Source organism: Portunus trituberculatus, chromosome 47 (assembly GCF_017591435.1).
Source record: "Portunus trituberculatus isolate SZX2019 chromosome 47, ASM1759143v1, whole genome shotgun sequence".
Lineage (NCBI taxonomy): Eukaryota > Metazoa > Arthropoda > Malacostraca > Decapoda > Portunidae > Portunus > Portunus trituberculatus.
The window spans coordinates 30,558,912-30,578,911 of record NC_059301.1 but is presented as its reverse complement, the minus strand read 5'-3'; the positions used below and the strand labels follow the sequence as shown (position 1 = coordinate 30,578,911).

The window sequence follows — 20,000 nt, the reverse complement described above, 5'->3', positions numbered from 1 at the left end:
GTAACGAAGGAGGGGCGTCACTGTCACGACCACACACTACACAGCTTAGTTGATGGCGTGATTTTGATGACTCATAGGAAGCAAACAGCGCGGCCAGAAGGAAAATAACAAATGCAGGAAGTCTAACTGTGGAAGGAAAGTCCACTTGATACGTTCTTCATGTAGAACAGTAAACAAATTTTCTTACGGTTAATTTTTCATACAATATCACTTACCTACCTAGATATAATTAGTTAGGTACCGTAGACGATGCAACCTGAGATTTCTGTCAGTCGCATGAGAACATTATCATTACATTATTTATATTATTCTTGTACGAAGCAATAAATACATATTTTTACAATTAACCTTTTCTCACACTTTCATCAGGAAATAATTAATAAGACTCATTGTAGTGTGTCATATTATCATCACTCACTTAATCACATTTTTTTTTTCATCCCTTATTCTTTTAAAATTTAAGGGATAGAATGTTGAACACACATCAGTAGTCTGTATTCTGCCTAGAACACGATCCTGCAGTCACAGGTTCGTGTTGGCCAGAAGGAAGACTTTCAAGTTGTCAAACGTTACCCTACGTTGCCCTGTTAAAATGACACTCATCAGCTGATAGTGACAAGGACTGGAAAGCAGTTACCACTGGTATATATACATATATATTATATATATGCATGTAGATTGTAATGTAAATATTAATTCATATAGTACTTTTGTACTGCCACACTGGTACATTTTACAGACATCATAAGCCTTGTTATGTTGTTATTAAAGTATGATTATGTTTATTTCTGAGTGTAGGTGAAAGTTCATGTTATCTGTATGTGCTAAAACAGATTTTTGCAATTTTATCAGGTGCTAATAGTATCGTTAAAGTTATCAGTGATATAATATACACTGAAGGGATTCATGGCACATGGAAGGCATTTCATGTGACAGGAACTGAGAAATGGGAATATTAGTCACACTAGTATTAACTCGTGGAAATATTGTCACTAAACACTGAATATTATCAGTTATTGTTCAGTCTCACTTACAAAGAATCTTTCCCTCACAGGCCAACGCGAAAAAGGTAGGTAGACAAACTATACTTTTCTGGTGCATTATATTCTAATAAGACATGACTCATAAAGAATTGTAGTTATTTAACACACATTGGGCTATGCATCACAGAGGTTAGTAATGTTAGTGTGATATATGTGTGAAAATGAAAAAAATTACATCCTTTTGGGTTACATATTTCTTCTCAATGTCAACATCAATTATTCTAATAAACTCTTGGCAAGTTCTAAGCTAATGTATCATCCTAACCCAACAGGATTGATGAATTGAGAGGCTGACATACATGACAGACTGAGAGCTGTGATACAGAGAGGAATATTATATATAATGCCCCTAAATGTTAAAACTTATTCATGCTACAATATTCAGAAGCACACCAACATTCCTGTCTCGGTGTTCAGAATTTAGATACATTTTCAAGACACTCGTCCTCCAAATTCAGATGATCTTTTTTACTTTTCTTTGGGAAGTGGCATCTCAGTGGGCTTTTTTTTTTATGTAAGCCAGTGCCACTATTATTAAAAAAACTAAGAATTTACTCCAGTGTTCAAATTATTTTATGCTGTCATACTTATCTACTTGCTATACATTGCCAGAGAAAAAAAAATGAATAATGCTATACTCACAGAATTCTACGTAATTCATAATTCCATTAATACCAGTACAACTGTAAAGATGGTGAGTCGAGGAGAGAGTGAGACCCATCGGCTCCGGCAGCAGATGGAGGAGCAGCTTGACCGGTTGATGACACAACTGGCAGATCTTGAAGAATGCAAGTAAGAGTTTCAGAGGTTCTCTTTCTACTTAAATGATAAGTAGATCTGAGACAGAAGCTAAATTTGCAATTGGCTTAATTATTGTTTTTTTTCTTTATCTGATTAATGAAACCCATTATCAAAAAACTTTTCCCAGCACTTAGCAGAGACATTACTGAAAATTTAGCAATAGAATTATTAGCAGAATATACTGACCACCACACTAAATTCACATGATTTTTACACATTGAGTTTTATTTTTGCAATTTTTTTGGTTGTATTTTATAAAGAACAAAATATGGAAAAATAATATGTGTAATGTTAATTACTAGTTAACATATATGCATGGTTATATTGATAATGACAGGGCAGAGCTAGACCCCGAGGAATATGAAGATGCCCGCAAGGACACTCTTGAGCAGCTAAATGAGTTTCAGTCGTCACTTTCCCGCATGACAAGTGGAGATATGACCCTGGTTGACTCATTTAGTGCTATGCAGTTGGTAAGTTCTGATGTACACTATGTTATCAATAAGTAATAATTTTGATTTTTGTGGCTTATAATGTCTTATTATTATTATTTTTTTTTCTTAATGTTATGGCCTATAGCACCTGTAGGCATACTGGAAGAGTATATGTGGGAAGTGCTGTGAAGCTTCCTCCCATTAGTGATGCAGGTAATTTTATTTACAGTAGTAGCCATATTAGGACCCTTATCACCACCCAAACGCTTCTTTGGTGTAACTACCTAGAATCTGGGTATCATGGTAACATATAGGTAACTTTAAACCATTCAAAAAATGGTATAGCTTCAAAGCGGTATGTGGTGGGATTAGAACCTATGCGTGGACGTCTGCCTGATCCCATGCTCACCACCTTATCCACTATGCCACAGCCTCCCGCCTTGGAGTAGTAACTCTTATTATGTTTATATATGTGTAACACTGCTCAGATGAAGTTGCTGTTCTACTTCACACAAACTGTTGGATGTTAACATTGGCTAGAATATGACAGAAAAGTTGTTAGCTTAGCATTTATAATGCACACATCCACTCACACTTTAGCGGTCTATATATCTCATAGCACCTTTCATGATTAATAGAGAGATTAGAGAACCATGACTGAAAAATATGACATGTCCTCAAATGTAATGATAAACCACCAGAAAAAGAAAAACCAGCATTACAAAATCTTGAACCTAAAATAACAATTAAAATAGGATATCTAGACATGAATTTTGTTGAATGAGATATGAATAGGTAGATAGGTAGATGACAGCAAGCAGTAATATCTCTTTAATGGGGACATTAAGGCTATACTACACTTTATCTTTGAATTATCTGCATTAGTTGAGGTTCATTGCTTTGCTATCCAGTTTTTTTTCTCTTTTTATTCTTTGGAGAAATTTTTTTATTTACATAGAGGTGTGTATTACCTCCATCCACTTTTTTCTAGCCTTCATTGAAAACTATATTTTTGTTTATGTTGTGAATGCTAATCCTGTTTCATTCATTCATTCTACAGTTTGTGATTAAGTCTTAACATATTTACATATCTATTTATATATTGTTATTAATTTTTAGGCTATTCAAGCAGCCATATCTCAAGCCTTCAAGACACCAGAGGTCATTCAGATGTTTGCAAAGAAACAACCAGACCAGTTAAGGGAAAAGCTCTCACAAATTGAAAGAGACCAGAAGATTGGCAAGCTGCCATTGGATGTATATGAACAACAGAAGGTAAGAACTTATAGGATGTTAAAGAATCATATCCCACTAATAAGACATATAATTAATTTTCAAATTAGTTTGTATCTTAGTTGATGTTTAGTATGAATATTGTAAAAGTTCTAATAGAACAGTGCCTTATATTTTAGAAATTGTATTAAAAAATTACTTAAAAACTAATAGTTAATGTCACTTCTCAGGTTGAAGTACTAAGTGCTCTACAGAAGCTTGGGGAAACTTTGTCCCCTACAGAAATGCAGTTTCTGGATGCACATGCATCAACTGTTATGAAAAATTTTGATGTTGTAACAGATGAAAAAGGTCAGTATTTTCAAGTACTAAAGTGGAACCTTGATTCATGAACTTAATCCATTCTGTGACTCTCATTGCAAACTAAAATATTTGCAGACTGAAACAATTTTTTAAATTGAAAAGCAGCCATATGCATACATAACTACATATTCACCAGCACATTCTTCAAAATTATACAGAGAGTGGGTTTTGCTATGCAATGCTGTCTGGGAATGGCGAAAACAAGGAAACCATTTTCATGTTTTGCTGTTGTTTCCTTGAATTCCACCATAACATATTTAGGTTGCTTTTTACTGCAATGAAGAAGACTAAAATAACTCAATAGCTGCAAAAAGGACCCAAAGAGTAATGCTTACATATGCAACATTCTGAGGAACACTTTACATGGCAGGAGCTACAAAACACAACAGAGCATGTGCTTGCCTGCTAAGGGGAACCACTGGAAAAATCACTAAAAAAGTATGTTCGTGAACTGATTTCTCCATGAACCAAGGTTCCACTGTATTTCATTCATTAGTTGATATTACTTGGTTTAGAAAATATATTATTAAAGAAAAATTATGAAATCTTTACATGTAGGAAGACTTATTAGAGAACATGTTTTGAAGGAACACTATTATGCTAGGAAAACTGGAAAGGTTATGCAAAAAAAAGAATGACAAAAATATGGACTCTTGCAAGCAAAAAATTTATATATGCAACTGCATTTACCTTACCTTAGTGATTTCTATGAAAGGACTTAAGAGATGATAATTCATATATATATATATATATATATATATATATATATATATATATATATATATATATATATATATATATATATATATATATATAAGCAATACACTTAAATCTTTTTCACATTATACTTTGGTGCCAACAGGATCTGACCATAAGGTTCTAGAGATGGCCAGGCAAGGACTTTGGTAGTTGTCTGCATCAATCAACTAATCACACCTATGATGCCTTTACCTTGACAAAGGTAACACCTCAAGAAAAGTGTCCATTTATAGAATAAGAATGTGATTTGAAGAAATTATGTATGGCCCTTAATAACATCAGATTTTATTTTGACTAAGATATCAATATGTATACAGAATATAGGATTAGATTTTGAATGTTGTTGGCAGACAAACTTAAGAAATGAAAGAATTAGCTGAAGAAGTAAGACAGACACATGAACATCTACAGAATATATCATGATATATCAAAATATCATATATACAGTACTTGTTCTTGGACATTAGAGAGGCAAGCTCCTTCTTCTTGGAGGAACATGTTGGGGGATCAGTGCTCTGATTACTGGATGGCAGTGTTCAATGGAAAGTGTGCATTTTACAGTGCTTCTTTATTTCTTTACCAAAACAAACTATTACCTTTGAGTACATGAAAACTATTCCTTCACCACCTGTACTAAATGTCTCATCACTTAAACACAAAAGTATACAACACATAACAAGAAGACACTGAGCAAAAAGTATACAATCTTGTAAACTTGTGAATAGGTGAGATGATGTGCTTTGGAACACCTAGGCTACAAACATCCAACCCTTCACGTAATTCATGGGAAAGGGAGCACTTTGGCCAGTGATAACTAAACCCCATTCAACCAGGCCTCTGGCATGTCTTGGGACAATAGGTTGGATAAGCATACCTTGCATTTCTGTCAGTGTTTTATCAGTTGATTGCAATGCCTGACCAGGAATCTTGATATTACTTACTTCTTGCTACACAGCACCTTTCTTTATTAATTATCAGTCACTTTAAAGCTAAGAAAATAGCCTGGAGAAATGTCTCAAGGAAAAAAAAAAAAGAATATATATATATATATATATATATATATATATATATATATATATATATATATATATATATATATATATATATATATATATATATATATATACAGTAATACCTCGAGATATGATTGCCCCAACGTACAATATTTTTATGTACAACGAAAAATTTCATGTAATTTACGCTTTGAAATACGAAGATATTTTTAAGATACGAATAGCCATCGATAGGTGGCGCAGTGATCGCTCAGCTACCCGCGTCCACCCGAACATTCAGCCTGTGTTCTTTATTGTTGTTCATCCTTTGTGCATGTATGTGTCTGTGCTCCTTGGAAGTGTGTATTTTTTCTTAAGTTTTGTGAACTCAAGACCCCATGATTATGGGTCCCAAAAGTAAAAGTTTGGCGAGAAACACACAAAATAGCCTGTATTTACATACTGATTACACTTAGAAATTCAATAAAGAAGTGAGTACAAATAGTGTTCTGTCCACAAGCAACTCTTCCTCTTTTCAGTGCAAAAAAACAGAAGTCTCTAGATGTCATGGTCACCAAAATATCACAGGTAGAATGAGGTAGTATCATCGGATTACGTGGCCTTGCGTCCAATCGGGTTCAGCGGCCTTGGCTAAAGCGAGAGAAAACAGGCCTCTTGTATTCTCTCTCTCTCTCTCACTCTCTCTCTCTCTCTCTCTCTCTCTCTCTCTCTCTCTCTCTCTCTCTCTCTCTCCTGTTCTGATACCACTCTCATTCAAAAGTTGTCTCCCTGTAACATGGCAAGAGACCCAAGGTATAGAAGTAAGGGACACGGAGAGGTGGCGGAATCAGACACAGTTAAATCATTGTTGCTCTGCCCTCACCATCCATCGTTGGTGACACAGTGATGTAGAGCATATGTTTACTCTTGATGAGTGTTGCCAGCTCACAAGCAAAGAAAACGGGAAGAAAATAGCCAAAATATAGCAGTATAAAGCCTAAATGTCTATCGACATGCCCTGAGTCTTACATGATGAACATCTATCGATGTGTCCCGAATTTTGCAGGTTAAGTTGTTATTTTGGGCAATATAGTTCATTTATATCATGCATACAATAAACATTGTATTTATCTTATATTAAATCTATATTTGGTTGGTATTTAAAGCATGTTAATTTTGGGTGGGGATAAATTTGTATCACAAGAACAAATTAATTTTATTTCCATTAATTTCTATGGGAAAAATTTATTTAATATACAATTTTTTTTATATACAATGATCGTCACGGAACGGATTAAAATCATATGTCGAGGTACCACTGTATATATATATATATATATATATATATATATATATATATATATATATATATATATATATATATATATACATATATATTTTTTTCACGTCCGGTTTCCCTATTATATTAGGGCTAGGATGGTGCCTCCTGACAAAAGAGTCAGGAGGACTTTGGTTTTGGCATTGGGAACCGTTACCCTGAGTGGATGCCCTTCCTAACCTCGGACCATGGCCAGGATTTGAACCAGTGCACTTTAGAACCCTCAGCCCACAGAGCGCGCACAGTCCCACTACACCACGGCGGCCCCACTGTATGATTATATATATATATATATATATATATATATATATATATATATATATATATATATATATATATATATATTTCTCTCTCTCTCTCTCTCTCTCTCTTATATATATATATATATATATATATATATATATATATATATATATATATATATATATATATATATATATAGATAGATAGATAGATAGATAGATTGATTGATATAGATATAGATATCTATATATTTGGTCTGCATGAGGGATTCAAGAAATTAACAGTAACACATGAAAGAGCAGACTGCTATCTAGGACAACCACATATCTGCTAGTGTTCATAAAGTCACCAAAACAATACAGGCTCACCAAGTTCTGCCATGAAGGAGAAGTTTGTGTCTAACATTCAAGAATATAATATTTTTTTTTATTTCCTCTTTGCCAATGTTATTCCTATTACTTTTTTTACTATAACATATTAATGCACTAAAATATTGCTTTCTGACAGAGGAGATAAAAGAAAGAGAGAGAGAGACTAATTTGGTCATGGAAACACCCCTGGTCACAAAATATTGTTGCAATGTAATACTTCATGCATAAAAAAAATGAATGTTACTTATAATAGGCAACATGGCAAACAGGTTGAATCAATAGTAAAACAGTAGTATCAATAGTAAGTACATCACCTCACTATAAGGTCTCCAAGCCACATGCCTGCCACATGTGAGTAACAAAGTTCCTTATAATCACCTCATACTTACTTCAGAAACACTTACAAAACCAATGTAATACTGCTGTTACTTGATTGCTGATTTAATGGTAATGATCTAACTGCTTTACTTAAACATATACTTTTGTATTTTGTATATCTATACATATATGTACTAAGCTGAAATCCCTTTTAAAAGGAGATGACTGAGGTAAGACATCTTTTGCTGTTTGTATTTGATAGCAATTATATATATATATATATATATATATATATATATATATATATATATATATATATATATATATATATATATATATATATATATATATATATATATATATATATATATATATATAATATATGATGGCCTTAGAACCATAGGGGCTCAAGTGCCGCCTCCCTGATTTTCAAGGTATTCATATCTACAGAATTGGCAGCTCTTCCTCTATCTGGCTATGTTGTTTGCCACACTGTTTTCCAACATCAATAAGGTTGAAAGTCTTGTAGAAGCCAGTGAATTCACGACCTATTGATTTGGGAAGCAAATGTTGTGTTTGGTAGTTGAGCCTAGTGGCGCATTGATTTAGAACCAGACAGGCTCAAGGTTAGCCAGCCAGTGAGAGCATACGGCACACAGCCCATAGCCATCTTTTGTCCAATCAGTATTTTTTCGTATAAGAAACGTGTCACCCTGGGCCAATGACCACACTACTATGTACATCAAGGATCTCCTGCCCTTCATTACTCATACCAAGTCCCTGTAAGGGAGAACAGGAGGCAGATGACAATGACTGTAAAGGAGATGAAGATGAGAACCTGATAGAGTATGATGAACAGTAACTAAACCATCCCTTCCCCCAACCTTCCACTTCTTTAGTGGATATGCGTAGCTCTGTGGGAGAACGATCCAAGCGCCATCCCCAGAAAAAATGTGTATTCCCATGGAAATGGGAACTCAAGACATCCGCTTCCACTGCATATGCAACATTTAATTGAAGTTTATACCATATTGTCATAGAGAGAATAATCTAAGCAGCATCTAATGGAAGAGGACGCCTTGAGCTCCCCTTTGCTTTGGAATACATGCTTTCACTGGGGATGATGTTAGGATTGTTCTCCCATGGAGCTACTCATATACAGCAACATTGAGTGAATACAGATTGTTCTATACAGTCTTTTCCTATGACTAATAAGTGCCACCTGTTATTCCTTTGTTTTACCATCATTACTAAATTATTTTCTTAGTGACTTCCTCTAACATCCCATTAATACCCTCTTATTTGTTGCTTTCTTTTAAGTAACTATTGTATGCAATATGTACCAATATTTGTATTTTCTCCTATTTTTCAATACACTTAGTCTATGATATATATATATATATATATATATATATATATATATATATATATATATATATATATATATATATATATATATATATATATACTGCTTTATTGCACACTTGCTTCAAGTGGGCTAATAAGAAAAAATGAATGTTTCAGTACAGTGTGATGGTCATCTGCTGTGTATTAGGATGTAGTACTTCAGAATGTTTACACATTTCTACTTTTCTTTTTTATAAGGCATGATTAAACGGTACTGACTGCCTTGTTCTGTAGCAACCAGCTGCAGTGCTCCTCTTTTGAAGATAAATTAGTGATACTGGTGACACTACTTCTAATGGCTGTGATATTGAATGTGCTCTATATCTTCACTCATCATATAATTTCATTCTGTGCCATTTCATTGCTTCTTGAGAGGAAGGTGATTGTTACTATTACTGGCAATTGGCCTGAAATAAAGTCAGCTAGTGTAAGTGCAAAACCTGAAATTAACATTGTGATATGTATCTGATTTAGTGCGCCCAGTGAAATGTGATGATATACAATTTTTGCTTTAAAGTTAAAAAGGATGTTATTACCTTTCCTCCAGAAAAATGTCCCAATATATCATCAACCTTAAATGCAATACTTGAATTTTCTTGCCTCCGGACAACTACCAATGTAAAGTAGGATTATGAAATATACATCAAATGGTTATAAATAAAACCTTTTTGTCAGTAACTGTATTTTTCCATAAAGTTTTCTATAAATACTCTGATTTTTTTTGTCTATTTTTTACATCTAACATGGTAACACTGAAAATAATTAAGTAATTCAATTCCAATTTTGTCAACACAGTGTTCTTATAAATCTTAAAATATCACTGGATCACAAAGAGCATATTAAAATTTTTTAGAAACTTTTACAGAACTATTATGACATTTGTACAATTCAACTGCCTGACATTCACACAAACACACAGAAAAATACATATGTAAAATTATAATGAAATATCTTTCACATTTTAATGCAAAAAGAATGGAGATTATGGAATATTAGTTTTAACTTAATGAACTTAATATCCAACAGGTAGAGGTAGAAAGTCCCCCTACATCTCTATATATAAAGTTCTTTCTATAATGACATCTAATGTGTGACTGAAGAAGCCCTCACATGTACCACTATCATAAAGAGCAATTTCAAGCCAGAGCTCAAGAGAGATCTGCTGTAGACATCTCATAAAGTAAAATTTGTACTTTGTATATCGTTCTGCAAACTACAACACGCTGGACTGAGTTCAGTGTAATAAGGACATCATAACCTTAAAACAGCTTATCTCTCCACAGTATCCTAGTGTAAAAAAACAGTGCAGTGTTGTACATTCCATAGACATTGACTCTTTGGAATAAATCTGCAATGTGGAAACTACAAAACCTTGCATTCTATACTGATAATTTTCAAAATAAATACAAGACCTTGGCAAATGGTCATAAATTAAAAACCAATCACAAAAACTCTCCTCTCTCTCTCTACCATCACACATGCATAAAAAAAAAAAAAAAAAAAAAAAAAAAAGACATGACTGATAAAAAAAAAATATATATATATATAATTTTAAATTGGAGAGGTTACATCCTAATACTCACAGCCAAATGAATAATAAATATGATCCCGATAACTATTGGGTTCACTTCCCAAAGTACCCATTGTGAAAACAGCTTTGCAATGTATGCAAACTTGCAAAGTTAATTTCTATTTTTAATTCTTTGGAATTTAAAACTTCTAATTTCAATAATTTATAAAATATAACTATGTTTTGTTTTATGTTGGAAACCATTTTAAGATTTTATTTATTAATTATTAGTATTGTCTTTTTATTTTATCTTATTTTATTTATTTTTTTCGTAAAGGGGTAGGGTCTGTCTTGAAGGATTCCACAATGCAGCTGAAGAAATAAAACTGGTATCTAACTGATCACAAATTATCTGCATTCCCTGGCTGATTCCTAATGATAACTATGTAAGCTTGATACTAGCCAACAATTTGAAAAGACCAGGTAACTTTACTGGCTCAAGTATTCAGCTCCCAATCAGTTAGTTTTCTTCCATTTCATGTATTTCCTGCACTTGTTCTTATTATCAGCAAAGAGGAGGAACTTGAACATAAAAGAAATGAGATGCCTCTGGAGTACATGTGGAGACATTAATGTATCAACTGAGGAAATGAGAAAGTCTGAGGGAAAATAGTTGTTATAAATGACAAAGATGATTGAACAGAATAGTTAGTGATGTGACAGTTAATGAGAGAGAGAGAGAGAGAGAGAGAGAGAGAGAGAGAGAGAGAGAGAGAGAGAGAGAGAGAGAGAGAGAGAGAGAGAGAGAGAGAGAGAGAGAGAGAGAGAGAGAGAGAGAGAGAGAGAGAGGTATAAAATTAAGGCAAGATCACAAAATGGGATGGATGAACACAGTGAAGAGAGCATCATGTGGAAGAGGGATGTCTCTGGAGAAATGGAGAGTAGTTGTGCATGAGTGAGATGAATGAAGAGCAGTGGGGTTTGTGAGGATCAGTTTCTATTCTCCCTGGAAGCCTATATAGGCTATGGTGTGACTTTTATATTGTTTCATTGCATGCTTATGAGTGTATGTGTGTATAAGGAAGGATGTGAAAAGCCAAAGAGACAAAATAGTTTGTAATGCCAAACTGACAGAATTATAAACACCAAATTATTATCCCAAGAATGCATATAATTTTTAACAGACCACACAATGTATCAAAAATAAATTAAAAGAAATCTTCTAAATCCTGATATACTGATTACAAATATGGACCATTAATTAGTATGGCTAGCACATGCAATACAGCATCATTCAGGAGAAAAAAGCCTCTGTGTGTGTGTGTGTGTGTGTGTGTGTGTGTGTAAATTAAAAGGGAGCCTTCACATTTCTTGGTAAAAATCTAAATGCCTTGCATTATTAAACAAAATAATTTCCAACTTAAAAAGGAAAAGTCCATCTCCTTAGGCACACTGCTCCTTTTTTTTCTCTTTTGACCCAAACAGTATCATGCTTACAATGAAGCATTATCAAACAAAGGTCCTCTGCTGAGGAACATTTCTGTGAAGGGTCCATCTTGGCTAAGTTCAACAGCCTGGAGCTTCTTCAATACCAGCATAGTATAAAACTTCTGAGCCACCTGAAATAAAATCAAATCATTAGCTGTATTCCTACGATATACAACTTTGTAAAAGTCATACTGCTATTAACACATCTGCCTCAGCATTCCCATCACTCATTGAAACCATCTTACAGGTAGTTACAATATCTGCTGAGCATCATCAAAGAGGATTCATAAAATATTGATAACACAGTAACAGCAATATGAATGTGATCATTGCATATATAAGATCAATTAACAATATGTTTTACAAAACTTTGATCTTTGAAATAAAAAACGAAGATATATAGCTTACCTGCTTTCTATTGTTACCATGTACCAATTCTGAGAATAGGATATTGTTATTTCTGAGACGTTTCTTGATGCTGACAAACATCTGACCAGCACGTTTGTTAACCACACGCTCCTCAAACTGCTCATAAGTTTCATCATCTGCTTGTTCCTCCTGCAAAACGAATAGTCTTATGTATGATAACGAAGTGAAAGCAACCTCTAGCCACTCACTGAAATGTACTGAGAAAGTTAACACCAAGGGCCATACTAACCTATTTCTGGCGGCAGGGCAGATGAGTGTACTACCAAATAAAAAATTGTCTATATATAGACTACTGACTTTAATCCATATGTCAATATATAGTTTCCAAGCAAATGGACATTCCAGATTGACATATATATATATATATATATATATATATATATATATATATATATATATATATATATATATATATATATATATATATATATATATATTTACTGACTTGCAAGACGCTGCATCTTGGAAGATGCACCCTAATATTTGAAAGAAATTTCTAAGAAAAAAAAAGTCATTCTCATACAAGAACGCATTCACCATATACCCGACCACTGAACACAAAAACATCAGAAGCAAGGAGCCTGCAAGACACTATTGTTTCACCACTCATTACAAATTTGCTGGAGCACTCACCACAAATTTAAAACTATGTAAATAAAAACACCATGGGTAAATACATATACACAGTGAAACAGTCCATCTCTTCTTGTTTTAGTGGCGGGCGACAGCATGTTTTGGACCTGTTATTTACATTACGGAATCACTTGTCCAATCGCCGAAACCAAACACGTCAGTGCTGCAGTTTGTATTTATTTTATTTTGCAGTCGTGCTTCACAGGCTTTATCAATGTGAATACAATTCACAAGTAGAGTTTTGACTCTTGCTTGAATGAGTAAGCCACTTGGATGTTCTATTAATAAAGGTATAAAGGCACCAGGCATGATGTGTGTGTTCGTGTGCTTGTATTTGTGTGTTGCAATGAGACGAGGGAGCAGCCCGTTTTCTCCACACGATGAGTAGGCTGCAGGAAGGATTATGGTATTGGAAATACTTGTAACACCTAAGTACTGAGTTTACATAATATAAAAGGCTAAATTAAATAGTACTTAAGCTAACATCATAATGTAACGACTCAACATACAAATCCAGGTCGCTATCTGTCAAGTGTCCAAGCTCACTTGAGGTTGGATGCTGCCTTACAATACAACATTCACCTTGGAAGACGCACTAGTATTTTTCAGGGTATTTTTTAGGATAAAAAGTGCATTTTGTAAGCTGTAAAATATGGTATATATATATATATATATATATATATATATATATATATATATATATATATATATATATATATATATATATATATATATACACACACACACACACACACTGCTACAAAACTGAACAAACAACTGAATCTAAATATAGACTCTGCCACAAAACTGAATAAGTGACATATATATATATATATATAGAGAGAGAGAGAGAGAGAGAGAGAGAGAGAGAGAGAGAGAGAGAGAGAGAGAGAGAGAGAGAGAGAGAGAGAGAGAGAGAGAGAGAGAGAGAGAGAGAGAGAGAGAGAGAGACTGCCATAAAACTGAACAAACAATTGAATCTGTATACAGTAATACTCCGCTTAACGAACCTTCGTCTAACAAATTTCCGGTTTAACGTGCTATATAAATTAGACCAAAAAGTCCGCATAACGTACAACCCTTTCCGTTTTAGCAAATTTTCTGGGTTTGAATTTGTGTGAGGGACCGAACGCGGCAGCTTTCCTATGATTGGCTGGCTCCCCGCCTCTGTCTCTAGCGCTCCTGGGGCCGGATCCAAGAAGCTGGTTGTTGTCTATGTTGGTACAGACAACCTCCTGCTCACATACCAACCTTCATAAAATACCATCCACAAAGATTTGTTGCTGTTGGCGGTTGGTAGCCCGCCTACAAGTGTTCATTGGCTGCCAGGAGCTGGATCCAAGAAACTTTACCAATGTTAGAGCAACCTCCTGCCACGAAATGGCTTCCATGAATGCTTGGAGGGATGGTAATGAGGTTGCTCTGAGGTTGCTGGGAACACCACCTCTCGAGGTGGTGTTACTGTCTTATATATGCATTTATGTTCACAAAACAACATTTCTATTATCTTTTTACAAACGTTGCCCCCAAGAAAGGATTGTTTTGTAATGCATAAAGTGAAATCTTACATGGAATACCAAAAAATAAAGCAGAGATGAGATCGCCCACAGACGAGGTGGAGACTTGCGTCGACTCGGTCACTTCTTGTGACCCTTTTAGCTTGCATGTTGCTATCACCATGATATTAAATTTATGTTTCCACTCCTCTATTGCCTGTTATAACTGACATCATATCTTAGTATTCATATACGCTCATGCCATGAGGATAACCTTGACTCCGTGGCAGTGAGTGATAGTGAATTAATGAAATACTGCGGTATTTCATTAGTAATTCACTATCACTTAGTGCCACGGAGTCGAGGTTATCCTTATGGCATGAGCGTATATGAATACTAAGATATGATATCCATTATAGCAGGCAATAGAGGAGTGGAAACATAAATTTAATATCGTGGTGAAAGCAACATGCAAGCTAAAAGGGTCACAAGAAGTGACCGAGTCTCTGCCTCATCTGTGGCCAATCTCATCTCTGCTTTATTTTTTGGTATTCCATGTAAGATTTCACTTTATGCATTACAAAACAATCCTTTCTTGGGGGCAACGTTTGTAAAAAGATAATAGAAATATTGTTTTGTAAACATAAATGCATATATAAGACAGTAACACCACCTCGAGAGGTGGTGTTCCCAGCAACCTCAGAGCAACCTCATTACCATCCCTCCAAGCGTTCATGGATACCATTTTGCGGCAGGAGGTTGCTCTGATGTTGTTAAAGAATCTTGGATCCAGCTCCTGGTGCTGGTATTGGCTGCCTCTGTCTCACTCTCTCCCGCTCTGCACTTAACACATTACCTGCGTTAGTGCAATACGCTAGACTCTACCTCACTGGCGGCGAACTTTGATTCGCTCCTGCACAAATTACAGTGGAGCTATCAGTGAGAGAATTTCTATGTAGCTCCTCTAACTTCCAATGACTCATATGACATCATAAAAGTAGTGGTACATCGGTGGCCAAATACACTACGAAACGTATGTATAATTTTTTTTAACCCATGTTGTATGTTGGAGACCAGCCCAGAACGCATCCCATTTCCATTATTTCCTATGGGAAAATTACGTCCGCTTAACGAATTTATGCTCTACGAACTGCTTTGACATCCCTTATCCTGTTCGTTAAGCGGAGTATTGCTGTATAGGTGTTATTTGTATTTGAATGATGATAATGTACATCAGTATATTTGTACAAAAGTTTGGAGTTACTCACATTCAGGACTTGTGACTTGGACATAATTTAATTCCACTTTTCATATTTTTCACATGATTGTTTTGTACCTATTCATTTTTAGGCAATGTTGCTGGCAAGTGGTACAGTTCTTTATCCTTAACATGATAGACTAATAATAAAAGAAAGTATGAAAAAATGCAAAAAATTGCCAATATTAGCTTATGTGTGTAGCACATCCACCATCAACAAAGCACAACTGGTGACTGGCCTTGAGAGGCAATATTGGCCAATGTTTGGGTATATGAGATGCTAAATAGTTATTAATTTAAAAAATTTTGCTTTTTGTAAGGAATCGTTTATATACAGATCACACTACAACTTAGTGTGGTAAAATCAAAACAAACGTCTATATATATAATGATAATCTGACAGAAAGTCCCAATTTCGAAATGTCTATATACAGACCCTCTGCCGAGAAGTTAACAGAGATTTTCATTTTGTCTCAGATTTCTGCTTAGACCTGTGCTTATCTCTAATTTTTTGAGGCCTTGGGTGAGACAAAACTCCTAAAATCCAGTATGACATGGTGAAGAAGAAAACAGTAAAATCATATATATTTCAACTGAGTTAATGTGCAGCTTATTTAATTTTTTGAAATAAGAAATAAAAATTTATCAGATTTTGAGCACATAAATTTGTGTATATTAATCAATACACTAATTAGATGCTGCACAAGGTGAGTGCATTTTGTTTCAGTGTTTACATCCTTAAGCCAGCATTGCCTCACTACTCTCACTTAGCAGTGCCCTCTTTCTAGTTCTTTTCTTTAGTATGATGATTCTTAAAGCCAAAAGGGCCAATAGAAGTAACACAGCTGGACCAAAAGTGAGATTTTCCTTCATCATCCAGTCAGTATTATGTAGAAAGATTTCTTCTGAAGGGCTTTACTCATTTAGCAACAAAAAAAGCTGCATGAAGCTCAATTAATAAGATGAAAGAGACATGTCAAAGACAAGACACAGGAAGACCAAAGGTCATAATTGCTGCCGAGCTGCATTTCCTGTTGGCTAAATAACACTAATACTTCAATTATTAAAGTCAGTTCATCATTCCTTACTGTTTCTACAAATACTGAGGCTTAAGTACAAGCTATTCAAAGCAGAAAATATTACACATACATATATATCATGATACTTTGTTTAGCCATGTGGTGTCATCAAGTGTGGCAGGGTAACTGATACAATGGCTGTGCCAGGTGGCTGTTTTATGTCGTAGAAACACCAAGTCCACATACTCTACCTTACTATAAGTGTGGCATTTTCAACTGTGTGTGTGTGTGTGTGTGTGTAATTCACCACATTAAGAGGCTTGCCCATTTGCCTAGCCGCCTCCAGGACTCGAACCTGGACCCTCTCGAGTGTGAGTCGAGCGTGCTAACCACTACACTACGCGGTGTGTGTGTGTGTGTGTGTGTGTGTGTGTGTGTGTGTGTGTGTGTGTGTGTGTGTGTGTGTGTGTGTGTTTCTTTTTCTTCTTTTCCCTGTCAAAATCCTGCAATACAATCTTAATAAAGGTATTTATTGTCACCATCTTGACTTGAAAGTTCAAATGGCTGGCTAGCCTTCTTCCCCATTCCCGTCCAGTCAAGCAAGGTAACATGAAGCCTATTGTTTTATTTGTCATTAATTATAGCCATGCTAACATTGTGTAATGTTTACTGATAAATCACTTGCCAGTCAATACTACTTGTCTCATAACAGGATACTGTAATACCCCAAAACTCGTAGAAATTATAACATGCTGATGCAGATTGCCTGATGTTGAAATTATGAGATATTCTGTTATCATTTCTACAAGTCTTTGGGGGTGTTGCAGCATCCTGTATTGAGATAAGTAGTATTGATGGAGAGGTAATTAACTGATAATTATTATACACTGTTTGCATAGCTGTAGTCAATGACAAAATAATAGGCTATGTGACATCCTGCCTGATTAGGGAAAGAGATGGAAGGGCTGTGGCTGATCAGTTGTTATAAGTTAAGCACCAAAGTAAATATGTATATTTTAGATTGAATTGTATGATCTGAGAGAGAGAGAGAGAGAGAGAGAGAGAGAGAGAGAGAGAGAGAGAGAGAGAGAGAGAGAGAGAGAGAGAGAGAGAGAGAGAGAGAGAGAGAGAGAGAGAGAGAGAGAGAGAGAAAGGGGGGGAGGGATGGAAAGGCTGTTGAAAATGCTACACACTTACAGTAAGGTGGAACCTGTTGACTTGGTGTTTCTACAAGGTAAGACAGCTAGCTTGGCCTAGCTGCCACACTCTTATTTCACCCCAAGGCTAAACAAAACATCAAAATGCATATGTGCATAGAATTTGTACTTGTACTTTTGCCTCTAGCAGTATTTGCTGAAACTTGTGTTACACCTTGTATATCTAACAATTAAGAGTTCCTTTGGTCATCTACAACATCCTTACAGGGCTGATAATTCTTAGGTGATGGGCAATGGCTTGCCTGTCAGCCATCTTTGGTTAACTGTTTTAAGCTAGCTCTGGACTTGTCTTACATTTAAGACTTATTCTCAGCATAAGTTAGAAAGTTAGGAACAACTCTAAGTGTAACAGTTGAGCTAAGTGAAACTTTTAGTTAAAAATCTTTGTTAATATATATTAGCTCCAGAGCAATCATGTCTTTATCAAACATCAAATTAGAATATTCAAGACATGTTTCAGTAAAATTATATCTATAAAAGTGCTCATGTTGCTATATTGTACTTAACCCGTCGAGCCCCGCCAAAGTTGTGGGATGAGGTAACACCCAGACCCGCCAAATTTTTCGAAAATTTTTTTTCCCAAAAATCCACTGGAAACCCAAAGTTATAACACCTGAAGTACATGAAACCACTCACTGTAGCCATTTAGCACACAGTAGAGAAGGTTATGCTCCGCGAGTCATCCAGCCCGTGGCGGGGAGGGAAGTGCAGCGTTGCCCGTCCTTCAGTATCACACATCAGGCATTGGTTTATGCATATAATATATTATTGCTTTGTTAGGATGTTCCTGAATAGAGAATCAGTTGTTTTAGCAACATGTGGTGATGTTGATTCATGAAGGAAGTCATGATGTGTCATTTCTTGACCATAGAGACGGCGTCTAATCGATGTTGATACGGGCTTAGCTGCATATTTTATCTCTTCATCATTACCATTTTCCTGCAAAGCTCTTTGTTCTTGGTAGATTTTGGAAGTGTTTTTTAAGGGAGAGACAGGAGGTAATGTTGGAGAAGGCAATTGAGGCATTAGCAATGTCTTAGCCTCGTCACCACACACTTCACCGTCAAGTCCTATCTTCTTCCCTTGTTTCTGCAGCCCCAACGAATATAGGATGCTCAGTGGGCCATCTTCATCTTCATCATTGCCATCAGTATCATCATCTGAGGGTAGCTGTAATGATGGTGGAGGTGATGGAGATGAAGGGTATGAGCGTGCGTTCACATCGGAACCACATCGGGACGATGGTAAAATTGGAGGCTCCATTTCTTCCAGATCCTCTGCTGTAGGGACATATTCCTCCCCAGAAGAGTCATCTGAGGCACTGTCAACGTACTCATCTGACTCTAACACCATATCTATTGCCTCAGCAAGAGAAAGAATTATCTTCTCCTGCCTCGGGCGGCGCGGAAAGCCAGCCATGTCTATCCACATCCAGTACAAAGCCTGAACTGTCGGCACTCGAATATTTCCTGTTGTGAGTGACAAGTGAGGACTTGTAGGTAAGTTGAAAGTAGTGTAAACTTGCCCCGTATGTTGACTCATAACGTTTGTGAAAATTACAAACCTAAGACGATTATGTACAAATATACAGGGTAGAGAACTTGCGACGGCTGAGAGCTGTCAACGGGGCTGAGCGTTACACACATA

The 20,000-nt window shown here is 35.5% G+C and overlaps 3 protein-coding genes across 9 annotated transcripts in view; 1 reads left to right on the top strand and 2 right to left on the bottom strand.

Moving 5' to 3' along the window:
* LOC123498069 (fructose-bisphosphate aldolase-like) overlaps positions 1-113 on the bottom strand; it is a 16,109-nt gene extending 15,996 nt beyond the window's left edge. Inside the window, exon 1 of the mRNA XM_045245159.1 lies at positions 1-113. This exon is cut by the window's left edge and continues 39 nt beyond it. The gene's annotated coding sequence lies outside the window, so the exon portion shown is untranslated.
* Positions 114-495: 382 nt separating this feature from the next.
* LOC123498071 (protein LZIC-like) lies at positions 496-11,631 on the top strand. Of its 5 annotated transcripts, none has more exons than XM_045245166.1 (7): positions 496-642; positions 1,055-1,069; positions 1,722-1,835; positions 2,182-2,317; positions 3,398-3,553; positions 3,742-3,862; positions 9,502-11,631. In XM_045245166.1, the coding sequence occupies exons 3-7, from the start codon at positions 1,735-1,737 to the stop codon at positions 9,519-9,521; spliced, it is 534 nt and encodes a 177-aa protein (XP_045101101.1). In that variant the 5' UTR covers positions 496-642; positions 1,055-1,069; positions 1,722-1,734; the 3' UTR covers positions 9,522-11,631. The 5 variants fall into 5 exon arrangements, with proteins under 5 accessions (XP_045101101.1, XP_045101096.1, XP_045101097.1 ...); XM_045245161.1 differs by lacking the exon at positions 9,502-11,631 and adding an exon at positions 4,737-6,377; XM_045245164.1 differs by lacking the exon at positions 9,502-11,631 and adding an exon at positions 4,737-6,377 and having other exon boundaries at positions 500-642; positions 1,735-1,835.
* Positions 9,969-20,000, bottom strand: part of LOC123498068 (double-strand-break repair protein rad21 homolog) — a 21,526-nt gene continuing 11,494 nt past the window's right edge. For all 3 annotated transcript variants that reach the window (XM_045245155.1, XM_045245157.1, XM_045245156.1), the window contains 2 exons: positions 12,710-12,859; positions 9,969-12,432 (listed from right to left, as the gene is read on the bottom strand). In XM_045245155.1, coding sequence (XP_045101090.1) covers positions 12,307-12,432; positions 12,710-12,859 — 276 coding nt within the window. In that variant the 3' untranslated portion in view covers positions 9,969-12,306. The remainder of the gene's footprint in view (positions 12,433-12,709; positions 12,860-20,000) is intronic.